This window comes from Centruroides vittatus, unplaced genomic scaffold, assembly GCF_030686945.1.
Source record: "Centruroides vittatus isolate TY-2023 unplaced genomic scaffold, ASM3068694v2 contig_393, whole genome shotgun sequence".
NCBI lineage: Eukaryota > Metazoa > Arthropoda > Arachnida > Scorpiones > Buthidae > Centruroides > Centruroides vittatus.
Window position 1 is genome coordinate 404,153 of NW_027122209.1, and position 24,268 is coordinate 428,420.

The 24,268-nt window shown below is 32.3% G+C and overlaps 1 protein-coding gene across 1 annotated transcript; it reads left to right on the plus strand.

Moving 5' to 3' along the window:
* Nucleotides 1-1,408: 1,408 nt before the first annotated feature.
* LOC136976057 (netrin receptor UNC5C-like) lies at nt 1,409-22,725 on the plus strand. Its single transcript, XM_067271244.1, has 17 exons — nt 1,409-1,688; nt 7,385-7,732; nt 11,412-11,696; nt 15,090-15,257; nt 16,687-16,851; nt 17,012-17,059; nt 17,732-17,881; nt 17,966-18,214; nt 18,293-18,439; nt 18,519-18,620; nt 18,691-18,857; nt 18,954-19,190; nt 20,356-20,502; nt 20,584-20,754; nt 20,862-20,956; nt 21,032-21,133; nt 21,207-22,725. Exons 1-17 carry the CDS (start codon nt 1,622-1,624, stop codon nt 21,376-21,378), a joined length of 2,820 nt encoding a protein of 939 aa, XP_067127345.1. The 5' UTR covers nt 1,409-1,621; the 3' UTR covers nt 21,379-22,725.
* Nucleotides 22,726-24,268: the final 1,543 nt, after the last annotated feature.

Below are 24,268 nucleotides of genomic sequence, written 5' to 3' on the forward strand. Positions count from 1 at the left end.
GCATTTATTGTGGAAACAAACTCTCATAAATTCCAAATTTAATATGTTTCTTTGGCAAAACTCTTCTTAATATTGGTTTCATTCTTTTCTCTACAACATCTGGATTAAATAAAGTCTCCGATATTTGAATTTAAATTGTCTTTTCTTGCTTTTATGATTTTCTTTTCTTACAGTTTTCTTATATATTCTTCCCTCTTTCCCTCCCCTATGGATATTTTTGGTGTTTTTTTTTTCTTTATCTTTAAATTATTCCGTGACATTTTTCATTATGTTCTTGACTCGTAACATACTTAAAATTTTATCCAGTTCGGACCCATAAAAGGATATTATTCGACCATCTATAAATTTCTAAATATAATTAATGTTTATTTACCGTATCCTAATCTCATCTTCTTTGTATATTCATGTCATTAGTCTACGATTAGTTTTTCCCCTTCCTCTTCATAACCTATCATTAATAACGTCATTTGTAAGAAAGACTAAACATTGTTATTCCCTCCATGTAAGTTTTTCATCATTATGAATCGGTATTCCGTTTCAAAAAAATGCCAATTTTTAGAAAAAGTAAGCGAATTTAGGTCTCGGAAATTGAATTTAATTTGTAAATTTAATTGAGGCATCGTTATAAAACCGCAAAAAACTTTTAAGTCGCGGGTTACACGATTATTGATCTCAGAATGCTGAAGGGCGAGTGTGATTATAGAAATTAAAAGCTAGAAGGCGAGTTGATCGCATTAAAGCGTTAGTTAACGCGTAATTATAACGTTAAAGCTTCTAGTTAACGCGTTCTAATAACATTAGAAGAGTTGTAAAGGACGTGTATGCGCTGGAAGTCGACACGCGTGTGTGGAAATTAAAGCATTGAGGGAAAGTTCGCGCTGATAAGCGTTAAACTCCTGAATGGAGATGCGTTTAAAGACATTAAAGTGCTCCAAACGTTTGCACTTAAAGACCTTAAAGCGTTGGGGACGGGCACGCGCGTATTAAACATCGCATTTTATAGCCTCTCATTTTTACATTTATTCTTAAAAGATCATTTAAAAGTAAGTAAAACAATTTACAAAATGAAAAATTGGTTTTTTTATTAAATTTCACAAAGAATCTCCATTTTTTTAAAAAAAAGAAAACAAAATCTACCCATTAATTATCGTAAGCGAAACTCTACAAACCTTTCGAGAATGTAAAAATTTGCATAAAACGAAACCGTATAGACGCGCATATAAAAAGAATAAAACAAATAAATAAAATAAAAGCTATTAACTGTAAAATAATTCTTCGAAAAGAAACTTAATTTAAAATATATATATATATATATATATACAAACAATAAAAATAAAAAGAGTTAAAAAAATAAAAATTATTTATAAAATTTTCTTTCCACCTGCAAACCGGACTTTTAGCAGCCAGGGGGAACCACTATCGAGCGTGCGCCGTAAGCGTATTTTTAAGTGTACGCGAAGGCGCCATGGCTGCTGCAGTCGTCTGCTGAAGTCTGAGTCTGCTGCCGGCGTCGTAACCGGCCCATGACGGCCACCGTAACGTATAACATCACACTCGTGGCTGCACTAGGAGCCGTTTCGTGTGGCCGATCGGTAACCGGCCGTACCTGAGAAGATTTGCCATGGATGTCGTATTTGTTGTCGCAGTGTTGACGTCTGCTGCCAGATTAGGCTTATGTAGGAGAGACGGTAAGTGGATTAAATGCTACTTAATCCCTTTCTTAATCCTTATCCACTTAATCTTAACTTCTCTTCCTTGTTGTCTGTATACAATATTGACATTGGCCTATATATTGATCAATGCGTCACATACAGTGTGATAAATTTTGCGGAAATTAAATGCTTCTCGTTTGGCTATTTTCCCGCTCTCCAATGCGTTTAAGTTAATCCCGTGATGTCATTAATCTTTTCGTGACGTCACGCGTAACGTTAATCTTTTTCTCAAAGTGATGTCGGATGCTAAATTATTGTTTTTTTTAATCAAATTTTTTAGGAATTTCCACTTTTGTGTTTCTCTTTGATCCGGATTTTATTTTACGAAAATCCCTTTCGATCTGATCTATCCGTAACCTATAGTTTTGTATTTAAAAAAAATTGTTTTTTATTGAGAAATTCTAGATACTTTTTCTTTCTTAATCCGAATTTATAACTTAATCTCCTGTAAAGTAAACTTAATAATAAATTTTCTGTATTTGTTAATAAGTTGTGGTTCGTTAATCCGCCGAAGTAGTAGTAAATGCATCCTCTCTGATCCGGATAACGAAGAGGATAATCCTCTTTTAATTACTTTTCCGAATGAAATTTTAAAGAGAATTTTGGGGAATAAACGTTTTTAATAATAAAAATTCTTAATTCTATTTTAATCCGTTTTTTAAACATAAATCCTGTGATATTTCGCAGTTTTCTATTATTTAAATCTGAATAATAAATTAATCGGATTTCTTTTTCCAATTGATCAATTTTGGTAAAATTTTTATATAAATAAGGAGAGATTTTTTTCGTCTTTCTATGGATTAATCTAGATTTAATATAGGATTATCCATAATATCGTTAATCAGAATCTATCAGTTTTTATATTTTAATGAATCTAATTCCTATTATGTTCGCTTTATGAGTTATAAAAATTTATATTTTTGTAATAAATTCGACAAATTTGTAATAATTAAACAGATAAAATAAGAGAGGGAATAATACTGTTTTTGTACGCTGACAAAAATGAAACTCCCTTTCCTCATCATTATTTTATAAAATAGTGCTACATTTACTCGTTATCTAGATAAAATTGGCGTCATTTTAATTAATTTGCTTTAATGTACAGTACGTATAAATTTATAACTTTACATCGAGGAGTTTCTCCTCTGTCCTCTGTATATATAAAACAACTTTCTGTTGCTATATTCTTTCATGCTTTTGCTTTCTATAACTTCTTTTTTTATCACTCGATAGATCCGAGTTCAAACAAACAGGCTTTTACAAATATTTAAACATCTTTAAAACGTAAAAGCATCCTTTTTAAACTGAAAAGCCTGGTAAGTTTACACGTTTACAATAGGAAAACAATGTAGTAAACTGCAGCCATTTTCACATCATAATTTTTGTTGGTATATTATTATTTAATTAATGTCCTTTTCGTGTTTTTCCTCTGAGCTTTTTTAAGTAAAGGCCACAAGCCATTTGTAGATATTTCATATATTTTGAAGATTATCGTTATTATTATTTTCTTTGTTTTTTCGAGTAGTCTGATTTTTATTATCTTGACCCAAATAAATAGAAAGATCAATACTATTCTGTTTGTTATATAATTTAATAATGATGTTTATAAGAATTAGGATTTATTTTTTTTATCCTCTCAAGATAAAAAAATGACTTTGTTTATAATTAAGTTATTTAATAAAAATTTTTGTGAGAAGAAATCGATGCAAGTTATAATTATAGAATTTTTAAAATAATTTGTATATGTAATCCTATTTTTAAATTTGTGAATAAATTATCATTTTTTTTGATTAAGTAACTTAATTTATGAGTAGAACTTAGTTACGAACGTACAGGGCCGTCGAGAGGGGGAAAGCTGGGGATTTTTTCTCGGGATTGGAGAGAAAGGGCACATAGTGTTTCCTACCTTTTTTTTTATAAATGTTATTTTTACGAACGAAAAATAAAATATTTAAAATTGTTTCTTTATTAATACGAAAACATTCTACATATTTCATTTGTTCAAAAAAATGGGCAAAAGTGGCCCGTCCGCTCTACTCCGGGCCTCATAAAAACTCTCTGAAGGATATTTGAGTAGTATCATATGTAGTTTACATATACTGTGTGTTAATTAGGCTACAGAACAGACAATTCTTTAATTTATTAACATCTTTTTACCTAAATTGAACTAACTAAAAGATGGATAATGCATAAGTCAATATAGGCCAACCTTTGTGTTTGTGTTTTTTTTTATTTATTATAAAATCACTTTAAACATAATGCAACATAAGCTATAATATAGCGCCATTTGAAGCAACTTCATTAACTTTAATGATCCAAAAGAGCGATCGTTCAGATTGCTATAGTTTACACAAAAGTGATTATACTTCAACAACTTATTTTGGAATATTCATCGACATCCGTATACACTCTATTAATAACCGAATACAGAATATTCCAGCTAAAACATAATTATTTAATTACAATCATTGCGCTTCCACGGCATTAAATTAACGTAGATGTTAACCAGATACAGAAACCGTTTAATAATTGATCAGTTAAATGCATTATTATTGCTCATAAATTGAAGGTAATGTTCAATTATTTAAGTAGTTCGTTGAACAGGAGTCAAACGAGCGACTCTTCTTCTTCTTCTTTTTTTCTATCTTTCTTTATTTTATGAGGTCATAATTAAAGTAATATACACCAAACATTGAATGAAAACTTGCTAGAGTAGTTTTAAAGATAGTAAGCAATCAACTTTTTACTCCGGAAATATCTTCATTAATGTCCAGGAGATGAACTTGCCCCCACTCACTCACTCTCTCTCCTAATGTATACTAATCAGATTTTCTGTCTAGAAATGGAAGTCACAAACTAGAATGATTAAAGTTGCATCCTTAAGTGATATACATTTTTTTTAATATTCTTTTTTAAATGCTACTAACGACTCTTGACTCTACTGGATGAATGTATGTTACAAGAAACTATTATCAATATTAAACTACACGAAGATATTTCTTGCATTTATTTTGGAATATTTTACACGACTAAACGAATGTCTGTAACTACAATATTCGTCTAGAATCCGTTTATGAAGGGTTAATAAAAGCTGCAGCCGCATGGCGAACTCCACAATAAACGCTTTTATATGAAGAATAAAAGCGTTACGTTTGGAAAAAAGAAAAAAAAAAATGCTTTTTTTTCTTTATATAGGATATTTGAATTGTTAGTCTTTGAAGTACGATGTTGAAGTAGTTTATATAAACAATAAACTCCTTTATTTTATAAGTATTAAATGTTTGTATGTTTTAAACGTCCTCGAAAGAATATGAGTTGCTCTGAAAACCCTTCTGATATGTTAACGTTGTATCTATATATAGGAATTAATATAGTCGACAACGTTCGATCACCGTATGGAAAAATTACAAAGTGTGGTATAATTTTTTTTTTTTACTATTAAGATACGCTTTAACGCTCACACATATAATAAAACGCTTTATTTAATGGATATTAATGATAAATTGCATGTTTATCCCTCAATTATGCTTTAAATCTTCTTCCAAAAGAGGATACGCCCCGTTAAAATAAAGAGTGTACACGAATGTGTAGTGTTTTCGCAGGGGGAAAAAATCAGATTTTAACGAATTTTATTCGAGCAAGTGATCCTTTTTGGTGTCATCCCCTATGCATGATCGACATTGTCAGAGATATCGACGACTGACCACATTGTACATCAATCGATAGGCAGAGATCAGATATCAGTAACGGAGGAGGAAATAAAGGTGTTGCTTTAGACGTATGAGTGAGATAAGTGCGAATAGTACCATCGATCCAATCAGTGTTCTTACTATTAAAAAAAAGAGGGGGGGGAATCGACAACTGAAGTGGTATAATACAAAATCGAAAGCTGTTACGGGCTTCATACTCGATGTGCAACCCACAAAATCGTATAAGAGAAAAACCTGTATCATTATCGATCTTGGCAATTGTTGGATCTTCTCACCTGTTTATGGATTATTTAATAAGCATCTGTTGTAATTTTTTGTTTTTATATTAAAAATGCTAAGAGTGTTTTTTATGCTTTCTAGTTTAACAGGGAACACTAGTTTGGACGAGTATATTAAAAAAAAACAAAGAGAAAAAATTGCCGATCGCGTTATAAAAAGTTCGAAGTGGAACAACTTAATTGGAAGAATTTCTAGCTACCGCTATTAGTAATTGCTGGAATCATCGAATGGGCGGAGTAGTGATGTTGTGAAAAGACCATATAGGGGCTTAAAAGTATTCCCTACAGGATACGGTTGGGATGGAATCTATTTTTAGAAAGTGGGATCGGCTACAGGAAGCGGAGTGAGCGGAGTGCAGATATAGCGAACAAACCCCAGTAAAGATTAAAAAGTATCCTCGAGAGACCGAGTAAAAAAGAGTGAATAGAAGCTAGCGAAGCATCCAATTGGGCGGATACTTCGAGATATTTTTAGAAAATAAGCTGTTGTCGTTAAAACCGTATTGGGCGGAGTTCAATATACTTAAATTCTATAAACTTTAGATTATATATATATATATTTATTTATTTATTTGAGGAACGGGATAAAATGGTGTAGTTAGTTTATTCCTCGACAATAATAAAAGCTTTTATTTGTAATGGACAATGAAAATTCTTCTACACTTTCCAATTTGATTTTAGGTTACTTAACAGATAAAATTTTTTCTAAATTGTTCATTTCAACATTTTTGTTTTTTCCTCTATTTAGTTTCAACTACAAACTGCTTATGCGGTTATGAGGTCAATCGATTTGTCGAAATGTAGAGGAATCACTACCAATCGTCCGCGACTGTTCAAAAATTACTAGAACAAATTTATCACAGATTGTACGTCGAATCGGTATATAGATTGGCCAGGATTTTTCTTAATTATTGTTTTGAAGATGGCCACTGTGGAGTGCCTGAAATGAGAATCTATATCTTTACATGCCGTCACGTTGTGTACTTAAACTGTTGGCGATGTTATCGTCGTTCAATTGAAAATATGCCATTCAGTTACTCCAGCGGGGCCAAAAGGAAAATTTTGGCAAGCTGACATCACTGGTTTCCATTTTTATTAGTGTCGAAGATAGTTTTAGTTGTTTGGATTATTTTGAACCGGAAGAGGATTGTATATCAGGGATCGGTTCGAAGAGATTTCCTTTCAGATTCGAAGAATGTTACGCTCTTTTTCACCCCTTTTTGGGGTTTAAATAAGCGATTTTAACAGTTAATACTTAATTTTAACTAATGTAAATTTTAAAATATATTATACCGTCATTTTACTCTGTTTAGCGTACTAATTTTAGTACTACATCTGATTTTAATGGGCAACGGGAGAGTTATATGACAGTTTGAATAGAATAAACTTAAATTTCGGGGTTAATGATGGCATTATAATTATAATTATAATAATATCTCTGTGCCGATATAAATTAAATAATTATATATATTTCTCACTTTTAAACGAAATCTAATTCAATCGATTAGAAATCTAACTATATTAAGATTTTACTGTTATAATCTGTTTTCGTTTATAAGTTGTGTTTTATGTCTTTAGAAGTCATTAATTAATATTTATGAAAATTGGTGATTTCCTAAATTATTATTATTATTTATTTGGGGTGAAAATAAACGTTTCTTTTTTCTCTTTGACATATTTACAGGTGGTTTACTCCTCGAACCACTCCCAATTCAAGATAGCGAGCCATCGACCACGCCAATGTTTTTGGAAGAGCCACAAGATACTTATGCCCTCCGAAATCGTGCTGCAAGATTATGGTGCAAAGCTCGTCATGCCCTCCATGTTTATTATCTCTGCAACGGTAAAGAAATGCATCACGCAAATCAACAGCAATACGTCGATCCCATGACAGGAATATCACAAGTAGAAGTCAGCCTTGACATCAGTAGAGATGAAGTGGACGAGTATTTCGATTTGTACACGTGTTTCTGTCATGCTTGGTCTTCTACCGGTAAAATTAAGAGCAGAAAAGCCATCGTTAGAGCTTCCTGTAAGTATTTTCTTTCCCTCTTTCTCTTCCTTAAAAAAATACTGTTTTTAACGTTTAGATCTAAAAACGAAGAATTAAGGAAAAAAAAAGTTGTTGCCGGTGATAAATTTCGTTTTCTTATTAGAGCGAAGGCGTTTGATCGAATTTGACATTTCCAATCGTGAACAAGATGATCTCTTTTATCCTCTTACATCCGACTAACCTTTTGTAATTGAAAGGCTTACAGAAAACGGTTATTTCCACTTCATCCTTTTTCTTTTTTACCCTCTTTCCATTCTTATCTTTCAAACGACAATTAGTCTTGTATTATTTGGAGTTTGAAGAGGCGCGTAGCCGTAGTAAAAATGTGCAGATGTTTTTATATTTCTATTTAAAAATACAAAATTCAACTACGAAAATAGTAGCATATTTTTCTCTTTTCTTTTTCAACCGATTCGCCCATACCAAGCCTTTCTTGGAAAGTATATAGCTTTCTAGAATTAATCTATCAAAATTGTGAATGTCTCATAACGCATTATGACATACATATGGACAAAATCTAATCATTTTAAGAGAAACTTGTATACGGTATATAACTTTTCCCCTCTTTAATAATTATATAAGGAAAATGATTTATGTTTTTATTATCCTAGAAAGGCATCTGTGCCGTATAATTATCTATTTTTCGCTATAATAGACTGTTCAAAAGGATCAGTGTCATAAGAAAAATCGTTTCTTTCAGAAGAAAGCGAAATAGACTTTCCTTCATTGTTATACACGACTGTGATGTTTTTATTGAGATTACAAATCCGACAGATCAATAATTAACAGTTGCTACATCCTATAAAAAAGGGAAGGAAACCAAGGTCATACGCTCCTTGTTATACGTTTGTACACGAGGAACTTTCTCTTGTAATGGAGAGGACATGTCGACAGAGCAGTACCGAAAACCTTTTTATGGCTTTCTTTTAATTACAGGAAGTCTTGACTTCAGTGGTGATCTTTCAGAGACAGGTGCTACGTTCTGTTAACTTCTTTTGCAGTTCGATTGAGTTCCTTGTTTACTTATGAAAATGAGTGAGTGAAATCTTATCTAGATAACTATGCAGTCCATAGTTATTATTGATTTTAATGCCCAAAATGTGGAAAAGAAATGTAAGTCTCTCTAAATGGACTTTGTTGTTTCGTGTCTTTCAGATCATTTACAATCTTCAAGTTCGACAGCACATTGTTCTTTCGCTACCCGTTCTGACATACACAAGTCTCTTGTTGCTCCACTTTTATTTTCTTGTTTTCTCTAGATGTAATCAATTTTTCTTCCTAACAGAAAGGGGGAGCAAATATATATATTAACTATTGTTTTTTTTGCCATTGTCTGTAATGGAATTAGGATTCTGAAAGATGGAGAAAAGATTTGGCAGTTGAGTGCAGCTGACTTTTTTTTAATATTCACCTTTCGATAAAATGATAGGAAAAAAGAGAGAAGGGGGTTCGGAGTGGAGTATTCTGTGTGTTTTCTGTTTAAAATTCACCTGGTTTCTATGACGACGGAAAAACTATCATCAACAACAGCTGTGTGAACATTGAAGTTATTCGGATATTCGTGTCATAAAATTAAAAAAAAAAAGTGAATGCCCTGCTACGTATATAACGTATAAAAAAAAAAAACAAGGGATTAAATTCTATAAAAATTTTCTCACGACTAGGCCTTTAGGGCAACTCTTATTTTATATTTTTAAAGTTAGATGTGAAAAGTTTTTAAAGTTCAGTTACACTTCTTTTTTATGTTTTGATATCTTTCAGAATGTGTTTATATTTTTCGATATGTTTAGAAGTGTAAAGAGGGGTTCGAGGCCAAGTTTTAAGCTTGTACTTAGGTATTTATGTGTACACTTATATCTCATCTTGTAGAAAAGTTTAATATGAATATTTCTCAATGAAATTTTCGAAATTTTCAATCGATTCTTCCTGCCTGTAGAACACATTAGAGAAGGTTATAGCTCAACATTTCCGACACATTTCCGATCGAGAGCTGTTCTTCTCCATTTAGACATCGGGATTTGACATATCTGGTGATTAATTCTTCATAAAATCAAGTTATTCTATTTTTAAAAATGGAAATGACAAGTAAATTTCGAGAGAACGACTGTAATCTTGAAAAGATTTTTTTTCCTTTTTTTAAAAAGAATATAACTTCTTCGATGTACAGTACGTCCTTACTCGTTAAGAGTATTACGTGAGCTATAACTAAAGAATCCATTATCACGTGTTAAAAAGTCATTATCTCCGGCTTACGTACAAAAGAAGAAATGCCGAAACTTTCTTAAATATTCTTGTAGTTTATATGTATAGTTAGTTATTTAAGGAACTAGATTATTTAGCGAGGAGACGAGAGAGGGTAGGAAAAAGGAAAGATCATTGACATTTCGACCTAATGGCACAAAAGTCCAGACAATGATGACCGATGGTGTGTCACGTGATCGGTCAGATCAATTGTTCCTACTCCTCACGATGGGTCAAATTGGCGACAAAGTCTGATAGATAGAAGACAATTAGGCACCACATGTTCTTGTCAGAGTAAGACCCACACCTTTTGGCATTGAGATATCTTTTAACTCGTTCTGAAATTGATCTTTGTATTTTTTTTTTATCTTCAATCAAATGCTTTTTTTTATTTTTATTGTTTTTTGTTTCTATTTCTGTTACTCGAGGGACGAAGATTTATGAGATTGCTTTGGGTTGTTTGTACGTTACCCTATCTCATAAACGCTTTTGGAGATGTCGTACGGAAGAAATCTCGTGTTATCGATTTGTCTACATATCCAGATTTTTTAATTATGAAATAAGACATACATATATAAAATTCACCCGCTTAACTCGGAAAATAGTTCAATAATTAATTTTTATCCGAAAAGTTAATGAAATTATCCATTTATATAAAACTGTAAACTGTTTAAAAGTTTAATAATGATTTTATGTGAGGAAAGAGAAATTATGCAAATGTTTAACCATTTTTTTCCTCATTCAAAAAAAGTATTATAATTAATCTGCATTTTTATAAGTTGGAATTAATTTAAAAATATAATTTTTTCCTTCCTCTTTTCTTTAGAAAAATGTTTGCTTACTTTCTATAAATTTGTTTAGCATATTTTTCAGTTTTGATTTTTTTTTATAGATTAAATGATTAATAAACTTTCTTAATAATCGTTCATGCCCTCTCTCCAGAGAGAGATCGACCTCGTACGACAAGCTGCTGTGATTAACTTTCTTGTGATTGCTGCCAAGTAATTTCGTAATATGTAACCGAAAACATTCACTGTTAGGCGGTTTCAAGCGCTAAGAATCTCCACTTTTACTGTGTCCTCCAGTTTCTGATTTTGTAATTACATTTTGCAAATAAAGTTTTCTGTATTACCTTTATAGTTAAAAAAAACAAAAACAAATACTTTCTGTATAGGTAAAACATAAAAACACAATAAATTATATTTAATACAAAAGTTTATAACTATGATAATTAATTTCAAATGCACTCAACACGTTAAAAAAGATAGCCGACGCGTTATAAATTAGCCTCACTTTTAAGATATGTAAGAGAACTTCTGTAATTTTATTATATATTTATGTAAATTTTCAATTTAAATTTTTGTTTTTTTTCATTATGAAATTTACTCAAAAATTTATATTTACTTAATTTTTATAGACTTGAAAAAGATCTTCATCAATCAGCCTTTGAGTACCAGCGTTGAGATTGATGGTCAAATTTCTCTCCAGTGTTTACCACCCGACGGTGTACCGACTCCAGAAGTGTTCTGGCTTAAGAACGGAGAGCAGATCGACACGTACAAAGATCCTAATTTTATTATTTCCAACGAAGGAAATCTGTTAATTAGTCAAGTGCGTTTATCAGATATGGGTAATTACACTTGCGGTGCGAGAAACTTGGCCAATCAAAGACTCAGCGAAACTGCCGTTTTGACCGTGTACGGTGAGTAATTTTCCTCTTCTCTGAACAATAAATGCACCGACCATTATCGTTTATTCACACTAAACACTTATAAATGTTTACGACGTCATGTGGTCTAAACATATTCAATACTCTTAAAGTCTATGTCGATAGAATCGAACATTACTTAGGATAAGATATATAGTTTGAAAATAAAGGTCTATTTTAAAGCGGAAATCTGGGATGTAAGTCAATTCCTTTTCTATATCCTCAGCGGTGTCGTTTCTTCTATTTTTCTTTCGTAAGATTCTTAGGAATTGAAATTTTTTTTATTGAAACCATCAACAGTATGATTACTATACATTGACCAAAACGTTGAATTTAGTGCTGTCGTTTCTGTGTAAAGTATCGAAATGATAGCTTTTACGTTCTGGAATGTTTTGCTTTTATGAGTTATGGTCAGGAATTTTATTTTTAAAAAGGTTTCTGTTTTTGAAAAGTAAAAAATGACTAGTTACAATATTTCTTATACTGCTTTTTGCGAATATTTTTCGCTAGTTTTAAAATTTCAAACATTTTCGGGTGTTTTTGTAGGGGACGACAAAAACGAAAAAAACCCCTTGGTTTCGAGATGTATTACTTTCAGCAATTCCTGTCTGTTGTTATTCATTTAACAATTGATTTAGAACGGTCTGAGCTATAATAGAACTATTATAGTCGCAAATGGCATCCTTCGCACGCCACTGCTCTATAATCAAAAAATGTTTTAATATGCTATTGTTTTGTGTTTCAAAAGGTAAAAAAAATTCCTGTAAAGGTCTACTGTGTCTAAAAGAGGGTTTCGAAGTAGGGCTTGGTTCTAGTTCTAGTTTACTTGATAGTGTTGAAGGATTGCTACTTTTGTAGATTGAAGATAAGCTACCGAAATTGACGTCACTTGTCGGAAATCCTAAATATCTTCAGTACAAACCGGGCTCGAAACCACAACCGGTTTCGTGTTGATATTTATGAAGGCCAAGCAGACAAAGATCGGACGTTTTCAAGGTCGATCGTTGACATAACAAAAAGGGGGAAAAAATAATTCCCTCTCATCTTAACAACGTTGGCATTATTTGTTTTCGTTTTTGCATTCCATGTACTAACTCAACTAAAATTATTTTTCATTCTCTTTTTTTTTTCGTGCTCGTTCGCTAGATGATGACATTTTTTACATGCCGTTTCGATTCAAAAAATCTTATCGGTTATCTATACTCTTGATTGGAGATTTAAACGAGGGTAGGATATATGAAAAATTCGAATTAAAAAAACTGCCGACTCCGTCCAACGCCATATTAACAAGATGGCAGACGTGAGTGAATTTTTATAATTTCTCTCCTGGGTTGAGAAAGTATCGACATTCTGAAATAACACGTAAGAATGTACGTTACTCCAGGAACTGGACGCTTATCTTTTTAATTCGATATTCCGTAACAGCTTCTTTTTCTTCTTCTTCTTTGGAATCGAACGAGTTAGAAAATTAAAATGTTAGTAGATATTGAAAAAAGTGCGTGTTTTTAAGCAAGTCAATTCTCTTTGGCTAACTGTACTTTTTCTATTTATTAAAATTTTTCGCATTTTGTGAGCAAAATTAATAGAGGGTAAAGAAAAACTCATTCTTTGTGAAATAGGGATGAATGATTTCATAGAGAGAGAGAAAAGTCTGTTATAAAACTCCATCCCAAAGGATAGTCTACGCTTATTTTCATGGATAAAAATGGCAATATTTGGCTACTTCTTTTTTCCTCTGGGTTTTCAGCGGAAATAATCTTTTCTAACGTCAAATTCAATATAGAATATTTGTATGGTCTTCATTCCTTTTTAAATTCTTTAAAATATTAATATTTTGTATTCAAATTTTTTAATAGAAAAGACATTGAAAATTCTAGTTTTTTTTCTTTCTAAATATTCTGGAAAAATTTAATATTTTCTAATAATGTTTTTATGGGGTTTTATTTTTATCAAACTGTCTTGATCTTATCCAGGTCATAGAAATAAAGTCAGGCACGACAAAATCTTTTACCCAATGATAATTTGTTATTTATTAAATAAATAATTTAGATATATAACTTTTACATCGTTTTTATTACTAAAATAGTATATACTAAAACGTTCAATCGACGGCGCGATAAATGAACTTGGGTCCTTACCGTGGCCTTGGGGTTGTTGTATCATCCGTCTTGTTAAACCAACTAAACCACCCAACATCTGAAAGATCCTTAAGGGCTTGATTTCCATCTGATGAACGACTTCTGCCTGCGTTTGACCGTGTTATTAAGGTTGAACATAAAACACGATTTCACTCTGCCGAAAGAATACAAAATGTAAAGTCGTAAGAGGGGGGAAACGAACAATGCCAATGTTAATAGGATAATATATAAAAATTACCATGTAGATTTTGATTAATACGCGGTTATATCTGTTTAAGAAGTCTCTTTAAGTCGGAATATTTTTAAGAAATATTTAGTAGGATGGTTGTTTGACTATTGTCTTTGCGCAGCGAAAGAAGTACCTTATCGCCAGAATGCAGCTACGTTTCCGTCAAGTGGTAAGAAATAGTGGAATAAGGACACGACATTGATAAATGTTTCCTTTGATATTAGTTTTGCCAACCGCTTAACAAGTAGAAAACACGATTTCGAGTGTTCTTTTCTTTCTCGGTTTGCTTTCTTTTTTGTTTCTATCGACTGATTCGAACCCCGTTTCTCCAGTCGAGAGCTTTCTTTCTCTTGTATGCCAACGATTTCCCTATATAATAAAGATTGAAGAGCTTATTTTGATGGTAAGAGGGCCTCTCTTTATAATGATGTTAATGTAGTAAAAAGAATGGAAAGTTTTTCGCTGTTATCACGTATAACCACTTTATCATCCGTCGGCAGATCGTGACATCATTTTGACCCAGCTGAACTTTAGAATTTCGAGTCAGACCCAACTGCGCTGACAGTTTACGTCTTGCATCTTTTGATCCATCTGTCATTTCCCGCAGCTAGCGCTAGGGGTCTTCCTTCCTCCGATATGACCTCCTACAGGCAAAGTAATCTGATCCATTGCTTTTGTCGAAATCATAGGTATAGCCTTATCCTCGCCTTCTAGCTTACCTATTTTATGACTTTGGTGCTGCAAGAGTGACTTTCTTTCAATAGCTTCTGCAGAATTCTTGGAAATCTGTTCTTTTTTTTCTTAAAAAAGTTTATTTACATTAGGATAGATAACATTTACTGCACACGCACATTAACGAATAAATTCCAAAAATTCTTTCCGTATTAAAACGTAGCTGCCTTACTAAACGTTCCATCTGCTCTATGGCAGATGTTACTAAACATCTGCCTTTTGTGTAATTAAGGAAATTGTGTTTAGTTTGCTTAACTTTATAAAATTTATTATTATTATTTTTTTCAGTTAATGGAGAATGGTCATCGTGGAGCCCTTGGAACGAGTGCAGTGTTAGATGCGGTCGTGGAATTCAAACGAGACATCGGCTCTGCACCAATCCTGCCCCATTAAATGGAGGAGAACAGTGCCTAGGTGATGCCACACAAAGGATCGACTGCACCAATTTGTGCCCTCGTAAGTCAGCCTATATTGATTTTAAACAAAGAACCGGATAGAATAGTTAACCCACCATTCACACGACTTGGCACATAAGACCTCAACTTTAATAATATTCGCCAGAACATTAAATCGAACTAGCCCAGAAGTATAAGGAATAAATTTTTTTATTATTATAAAAAGCTTGGGCTGATTTTATAAAATTTAACTCGATCGTAAGAAACTTTAAATATGTAAGTATAAGAAAAATTGATTTCTGGTAGAAAGTTTTGGTAGTAAAATTTCAAATTTTCTCCTTTCGGTTGACATAAAATGACACCGAGGAAAGGAAGCATATTAGCGGGGATGCTGATCACGTCATTACTCCACATCACTTTTGAAACATCAAATTGTCATTAAATGAGAAACGTCATATTTTGAAAGAGGCTTATCTCCTGGTGTGGAAACACTGTAAACCGACAAATGGCTTTTTTAATATTTGAGCCCCGTTTTTTGTTTTCCAGCTTCTTAAATAGAAGGAAAAAAGATAAGATCACAAATTGCATTGATAAATCGTAAAATCTCGGATTTGAATCGAATTTTTAACGTGGCTTTTGTATTTTAATTCGTACTTAAATCGCGATAATTTTGGAAACGAACACAAAAATGGGTAGGATTAGAAAATTTTATCATTGCTCTCCTCTTCCCCCTCTCGAATTTTCGCTTAAAAATGGAGGAAATTCCACGATTGCTACATGCACATTCTAATAATTCAATCTTTCTTTTTTGAATTGTTTGTGTCTTCCTGGAAAAGAATCCATGCGATAATTATCATTCGAAAGAATTACTTTTTAATCGTGCTCCCTTTTTATAGCATGTCGCCGACACTATCTTCGCAATTGTTTAACTGCAGACTAATTAAAACACAACAGCCTTATCACTAATGCTCGTTCGTTAATGTTATCTCGCCGTTGTGATAAAATGTGACAAATTAGTCGAGATCAGATTATCCCAAACACGCATTTTGCTCGGTTGTTGCCTAACAACAATGGCGGATGTAACATCTGCATTTTGTTTTAAAGTAACTTGTTTCGTAGCCATTTTCCCCTGTAGTTTTAAATTTTACACTCGTTATACGATAGTTTGGAATGTGAAAATCCTGAAAATAACACTGGAACGTTTGCTCTACCCTCGTAATTTTCACCCACGTGGGTATTTTTATGAAGCGATGTTATCGTGATCCGAAGGATGGAAGCAAAGAATTATTCGCTGAGTTAGCCTTTCGTGTGAAGATAACACCTCAATTAATTATCACAACTAGCAAAAAGTACTGTAGAATTATTTTTAGTCCTTATGTTTAGTTGAGAATATCCTTATAGCATAAAAACCTCCTTGTTATTCGAAGGAACGGACGAGTTCTTGTACATCTGCTGATTTTTGACTTTTTTTTTTTTTCTTTCCTCTGTAGCTGAAGACGGTCAATGGACGAGTTGGTCCTCTTGGTCTACTTGTAGTCCCGACTGTAGACATCACAAACGTCGTTCTTGTACTAATCCTCCCCCTTCCAACGGTGGTCGGTATTGTCCGGGAAAAGATTTGGCTACCGCCAACTGCACAAATGGAATGTGTAGAGGTATGTTTAATAATAATAATTGGAATTAACGATCAGAGATTCGAGGAATTTATATGATCATTCTGTAAATATTTAAAATAATTTAACCCGTATTAAAATTTGAAAAACATTTTTTGTCAGTATTAATTTTTTTTTTCGTTTTTCCTCCCTACTCTTCTAGTTGGAAGAATGAATGACAGCCCTTTAATATATGGAAGAACGGAGGAAGGTATGAAGAACATTGGCTGTAAACTGAAAATGGAACTTAACCAAGAGCTATTTTCAATGAGAATATGTGACTTGTTTGTTTTAAACATGACAACAGAAGCTTACTTGGGGTATTTAAGATAGAGCTCGGAGTATTTAAAGAAAGCTTCGGGTCTTAAACGCCCCCTCATTTTTAAGTAGGACACCCAACATCGTTTGAGCCATAATTCTTCCGCTCTTTCTACCCCCTTCCGTTTGACAAATGAGTCCATCTCAGTTGAAATATGGCTAGCTTGTTATAGTTTTGATTTACATTGTATGGAATTTTGAATTTTTATTTATTTTACTCTATTTTCGAATGTTGTAAAAAGTAATTGAAAGTTACTATAAAACGTGTTTAAATTTTAAAAGTTTACTCTCGAAAAGTCTTAAAATTTAAAGTGTATCGTATTTATAAACGTTACGACACAATATAAAATAAACATTTCACGTATATTAAAAGAGAAATATTAAAAATTTATTATTTCAAAGTATTAAATACGGCGAAAAGATGAATTTTTAAACGTAATAACGTGAATACCATAAAATTATTTTTCTGACTTTTTAAAGTATTAAAATAATGTATTTTAGCGTTCTCGAAAATTTTGATATATTTATTATGTAAAATAATACATGAATAAATTAAATATTTTAGCTTCTCCTTCTCAACCCGACGTCGATATATCCCTGTACGTTGGTTTATTTGTTGCCATTGCTGTATTTATCATCGTTCTCATCATGATCATTTTGCTGGTCAGAAAAATTAAAGGTCACGATTCTTCCATATATAGTGTGCCTGTTACAGGTTAATTTTTCATTCATTCTAATTTTTGTGTGAATATAATTTTTCAACGAATACAAAACTAGATATTTATGGTTTGTTTTTTAGTTCAGCCAGATTTAACTCAAACCACTAGACAAAATTGTCATAACAACAATGGAAATTCAACAAAATCTGTCCTCGGCAGAATAGAAAATGGAAGTCCATTAGTTCCACTTTTTTACCCAGCTCCAATTTATCCTTCCGGTGATATCTGCTGCAAAAGACAGAATTGTGAACCTCTACTAGAATCTCAACCGCCAGAGATCATTAACTTTAGTAATAAGTCTAGTTCTGTAGATTCCCCAATGTTGTTAGGTATGTAAATCTTTTGTGTAAATGTTTTTAAATGTGTTTTGTTTAGTTTTTAGAGTGAAAAAATGTTTTCTTTCTTAGGTTCTCAACATAGTTCGACGTATGATTCAATAGCGCCATCGGTTAGAAACTCGGTCATGTCGCAGTTGCCATCTTGTTTGGAAACAGAATGTGTTTCGTGGAGTCATATCTCAAAATGTGGTGGACGAATTGAGTTGCCTTCGTCTGGTAAATTGCTATTTTACAGCATTATAATCAATTTTTTTTTAATTGAAAAAAAGTTATACTACCTTCAATTTTGTATTAGGTATAACGTTAACTGTACCAGAAGGTGCTATTAAGAATATTTCAGGAGAAGATATATATATAGCTATATTAAGAGATGATAAAGACAGACCTAAACTGCCAGGTAGATAATAATCAGCGTTGTTTTACTCATCACATTTTTTTTTTTATTTTACATTATAATTATGTTTCAGATAAATCAACAGTGTTGAGTTCGGTCATTCAATGTGGACCACCTGATTTACAGTTTAATAAACCTGTTATTCTTAGTTTTCAACATTGTGCTTTAAACCATGAAAACTATTTATTTAATGTATATAAAAGTGACAGTAGCCCAGAAGAGGAGAGTCCCATTTGGCAGGTTTGTACCTTGTAATTTTGTTATAATTATACATTGCATAACATTACATAACGTCGATACATATTTAGATTTTTTTTCTTGCTTTTTTTACGACAGAATTTAGTTACTGTAGGTCGAGAGACGATCAACACCAACTTGTACTGCCAGTTGGATTTGAAGCAGTGCCATATAATAATAGACAATCTGGCTCGTTATGTCCTGGTCGGTGAATCAAAATCTGGCTGTAAAGCCACAAAATCGTTAACTCTAGCAGCCTTCGCACCTTATCTTCATTCATCCGTTGATTACAGTCTACGCTTGTATTGTGTAGAAGCAACACAAGCTGCCTTAGAAGTAAGTTCTCATAAAGATCGTACTGACGCCATTTACTTAACATTTTTCGCGCATTTACACGATTTATAGAACAAGAACGATACTTCTTTCCCTCTTTAAATCTTAGCTTTATACAGATATGCAAATTTAATAGGCGATGTCGTTAACAAATACCAACTCGGGCAGCTTTCATTATACAAAAGGATTTTATTCCCATTTTTACACCGGTTCATAACTCATACTGGACTGCATTTTTGTAATCATGTAATCATATTCTTGACCTAATTGCGAAAGGTACAATTATAAAAATTTTTATAAATAATAGAATATCCTTCATAAGTTATTCTTACGCAAATGAATTGTCATGCACGCACGAAAACCAGTAGCGCTTAATAATTAGTATACCGTATATTGTAGCCCTTATGTCTCTGTGACGTAAATATACATGGGTGGAGCATCTGGGCAAGAAGTAGTAATTTAAATTTCAACTCGAAAACTTTTAACATTTGTAAAAATAAGAAATTCACTCTACCAGAATCCAGCTTTAATTCTGATAAAGCTCGCGAGCTTCGTCCCCATTGATCCAACATTAAACATTAATTAGTCAGTGGGGGAAGACTGCAGTACACAAGAACAACTACCCGGTACAAAGATCGATGCAGAAATGAACTCTGCAAAGTTAAATATCAGATGGTACACGATCGAAACAACGATTTTCAATTCACAGAAATAAACATTACCATACAAAAAAAGGATTGGCAAATTTGTCAGATTTATCGATCGTTTTCTCTCCATTTTTGCAGTTTAGATTAAGAAATGGCGAAATATAAATTTCCTGACATTTCCTGTGATAAATATCAAATTACTATAAACTGCGTTTATAAATGGATATTCAGACATTTGAGAGACAAGTTGTTAATTGGTTTCACTATAATGTTACACATTCTTGTTGAACAACCACTCAGTTTGATTGATTTATGGCTATTTGATGTCATACACTAAACAACGTTAAATATAATAACGGAATTTTATGATTTCTGTTCTCAAAAGTCAGAACGAAATAATAATAAAAAGAATCTATTTTTGATAAGAGCAATTCCGTGTAGTGCTTTTATCTTTAAACTGTATTGAATGAAATTGCTGCCGTGTTTGTTTGTTTACACTCCGAATTTCTCTATACAAACAGGGTGTAGTCCAGATAGAACAAAAAATTGGTGGTAAACTCTTAGACCGTCCAAAGACAATGCTGTTCCACGATGGAGGTGCTAATCTCTGTTTTTGCTTAGAAGATATTGGTCCCGGATGGAAGTGTAAGCCAGGATCAAATTATCAGGTTGGTGAGAGGAAATTTTATTTAGTTAACGATCTTCTTGGCACAGTTTCGAAAAGATTTTAATTGGGTTATTTTTTTCAGGAAATTCCGTTTCTTCACGTATGGAGTGGACATCAGAATAATCTCCATTGCTCGTTCACTTTAGAGCATATTGACCGATCCATTCAAATGATCGGTTGTAATGTTCTTGTTTATCAAAGAGGAACGCAAGCTCATCGGCAGCTGTTGAGGATTAACACAGATTTGAAAGAGGTAAAATGCTGTCAAAGCTTACTAACATTGCATAAAACTTTCACGAACTTCCTCCTAATGCCGCATTCCTAAACGAAATATCTCGAATATTTATTTATTTATTTTAGAAAATACCGTCTAATCCTGGAAGTGTTCAGTCAATAGTCACGTCGATCGGATCTAATACTCAAGTAAAATTAGATGCATCCTCAGAAGGATTCAGGTAGTAGCCTGCTCGTACGTGTAAAATTTTAATTAATTTTTCTTTGTTACTAACTCCCGTTAATGGTGTTTCTAGGTTGAGTTCCGCCGTCAGGAAACAGTTGTGTATCTGCTTAGATCCTCCCAATAGTAGAGGAAACGATTGGAGGAGACTGGCGAAAGAATTGGGGGTCGATAGGTAATTTACTTTTTTACTTTTACCTTTTCATGATGAAGTTTTCACACGAGTAATTTGATTTTTGAAATTTAAGGTACATTAACTACTTCGCTACAAAGAAAAGCCCTACTGATCAAATATTGGATCTTTGGGAAGCGAGGAACAGAGATGCAGTTGCTTTAACAGACTTGTTGAACATTCTTAGAGTGATGGGAAGGTGCGATGCGGCTTCTGCTGTAGAAAAACATGTTGGTTCCTGGCTGTGAGAAACTATTTATTCTAACATCGCTCGCTATCCAGTCAAGAAGAAAACAATAACACAATGAAGTTGCGTTGAACTTTGTGATATAATTAATAAATTTAAAAAATCAGGAAGATAATCAGGTCACAAAGCGATAATGTTCAAGTTTATGGGAAATGGCCATCAGATTTTAAAATTAATCTTCAAAATCTCCATTTTTTTCGAATTGTTATACTGTGTAAAGGAGGAAGAGAGAACAGAAGAAAAGGTCGTAACTAGTTATAAAAAAGATGAAAAACAAATATGTTTTTTATATAACTACTCTTTCAAAGTACAAAAAAAATGTATAGTCGATTGTTTAAGTGTAATTAGGCTTTTTCACTTTAGCGATATCACCAATCGTACACAAGAGTAGAATAGTAAGTTTTGCGTAATTCACCCCTTAAACATTATATTGAAATATGCTTTTTACGTTAATTTAATGTATATGACTTACTGAAAAAAATGTTTACAACTCTTCATAAACGCAACCAGAAATTTGTAAATAAGTGTAAACTATTTAACAATGTTAAACCTCAGCAGGAGAGAAGAAAAATTTAAATTATTTTCCAACGAATAAGTTGAATTAACACAAAGAAAAATGCCGTAAATGTTCGTATTTGTTTGTTTTACGGATTCTGTTATTGTTGTTTTCTTTCATTGTTTGCTCTTTCACTTTTTATGCAGTGTTCAACAATTGTTTACAGATAATTTAAGAAATAATAACAATAGTATGTTTATAGTACAAAATACAGGGGGAAAATAGTTTATCAAACGGTGCAATATCAGACTCGAAAATGATAATAAAATTAAAAAATTAAAAAATATGTTTAAAAACATATTTATTAATTTTTTAAATTTTTTCCCTTTTTTAAACCTTGTTAATAGGACTTAAAAACTATATTCATCTGTTAATAACCATTATATGTATACATTTGTTGTCTGATGTTAAAAAAAAAACAAAAAAACTGTTATTGCATAACGAGAAATGCACTATTTGTATCATTTTAAAAGTGAAAAAAAACAACGTTTTCCATGTGTTAATTAACACTAAAGTCTTGCATCTTTGTTGCAAATACCAAGGAGAAGAGAGGGAAAAAAACAACAAAATTGTAAATAATTTTTCTAGATTTTTTCAAATTGTAGAATATGCAATATTGCCGAAAAGTCTTCCGGCAGATGCAATCGCTCGTTTGATTACACTGCTCATCACTTGTACCAAAACAAAACTCTAGAACCTCAGCGAGAACTTGTATTGTTACTTTTGTACAGTATATATTGTTGTACATTGTTTCATTTAGAGTAATATAAAGAGCTATACACAATTTACAAATCTGTTTTTGTTTACTCGATAATCGATTGCGGAAACATCGATATGTCGCGTACGAGATGTTCATAGATTTACGTTAAAGTCGATCGCCACCGAGTTGTAGATAGATCGCACGGTACGTGGCACCATGCGTGATACGATAAAAGCACGTAAATGTAAGCGCACACGTAAAAACGATTATATTTTTTTAGATAAATATAATAATGAATAAATCGAATATTTATATTTAATATTTTACAATCTTCGAACATTAAAAACTCTAACCATATTTAGTTGATATTTAAAAGTATAAAACATAAAATATAGACAAGTATCCACACACGTTCCACACATATTCATAAACACAACCCACTATGACGCATGAATACAGTTATACAAATACACAGCACGCAGATACCAAACACAAACGCACAAATTAAGAGATTTAATGCTTAAAATAATTCCATCTTAAAATTGCGTGTAGCGCCTGGAGGAATTTAATTAATTAATTAATGCAAACTACCCCGTAACACACACGGAAAAAATGATCAAGAAAATGGACAACTGTTATTAAAAATATATATAAAAAAATTTATCCATAAATTACGTTCCACTAATCTTTAATTACTCGGAGTTACAACGAAGATTGAAACTTCTAATTGCTTTGCAGATTTTGCCCCATAAAATGATGATTGATGTTGGGGTCGTTGGTAAATTACGTCACGCTTATGGGAAGCACGATGTCGACCAATGGGTGAGGTGATGCTTTTTTGAAACATCCTGTCACGTTGATAATATAAGTACGAAATAAAATACAATTTGATGATTTATAAGTTGATTCTTTCCATGTTGAAAGAAATTACCACTCATCAATCATCATCTGGATATATATATAAGATAAATTATTTAAATAGAATATGGACGGACGCATGACTCGTGACATTTTCGTGAATTTTTACTTAAGTCGTCCCGAATTTTTTTTAATGTTGAAATTTTATTTATGATTTAAAATATTTCTGCTTTTTATTTGCATTTTATTTCCGACTTCATCGGTAAAATTTTCAACTTAAAATTGAATTGTGCCCTTTTTTACACGGCAATTGTTTCTAAAATAGTGTTAGACGTAAAAATTTATCAAACGTTATGACGTAAACGGTATTTTAAATATGTACAGTACAGTACGCGCATAGCAACTTTGTACTGTTCTAGTAATAACATATGTATTGTAGTGACATCTGTTGATTGAGTTTGTTACTATAAAATGATGATACTAGTATGATTGACAAAAGGTTCTAATCCAGAAACTTTCGTTAAAAATTTATATAGTTTTATCCAGATATGTAGGGCCATATCCATCGTAACCTAGTGCCTTCAGCACCAAATGGTCAAACTGATAATGGGCATGAGAGAAAAGACTTAATGTCTGCAGAGCGGAAAAAGTTGCAATTATATCTCCAAATATTATTACTAATTATACTTTTAAAAATCCGTATTCCGTAATAATTAACTCCTTCTGTCCTGTAAGAGAACTTTTTCTCGTGCCCATCACGGATTAGAACAAGACAAC

Excerpts from the sequence above, each read along its gene's own strand:
- LOC136976057 (XM_067271244.1), top strand. The coding sequence starts at position 1,622 with ATGGATGTCGTATTTGTTGTCGCAGTGTTGACGTCTGCTGCCAGATTA. Across the intron at positions 11,697-15,089 it reads TGCCGTTTTGACCGTGTACG|TTAATGGAGAATGGTCATCG; the intron begins GTGAGTAATTTT and ends TATTTTTTTCAG. Across the intron at positions 18,215-18,292 it reads AGATTCCCCAATGTTGTTAG|GTTCTCAACATAGTTCGACG; the intron begins GTATGTAAATCT and ends TTTCTTTCTTAG.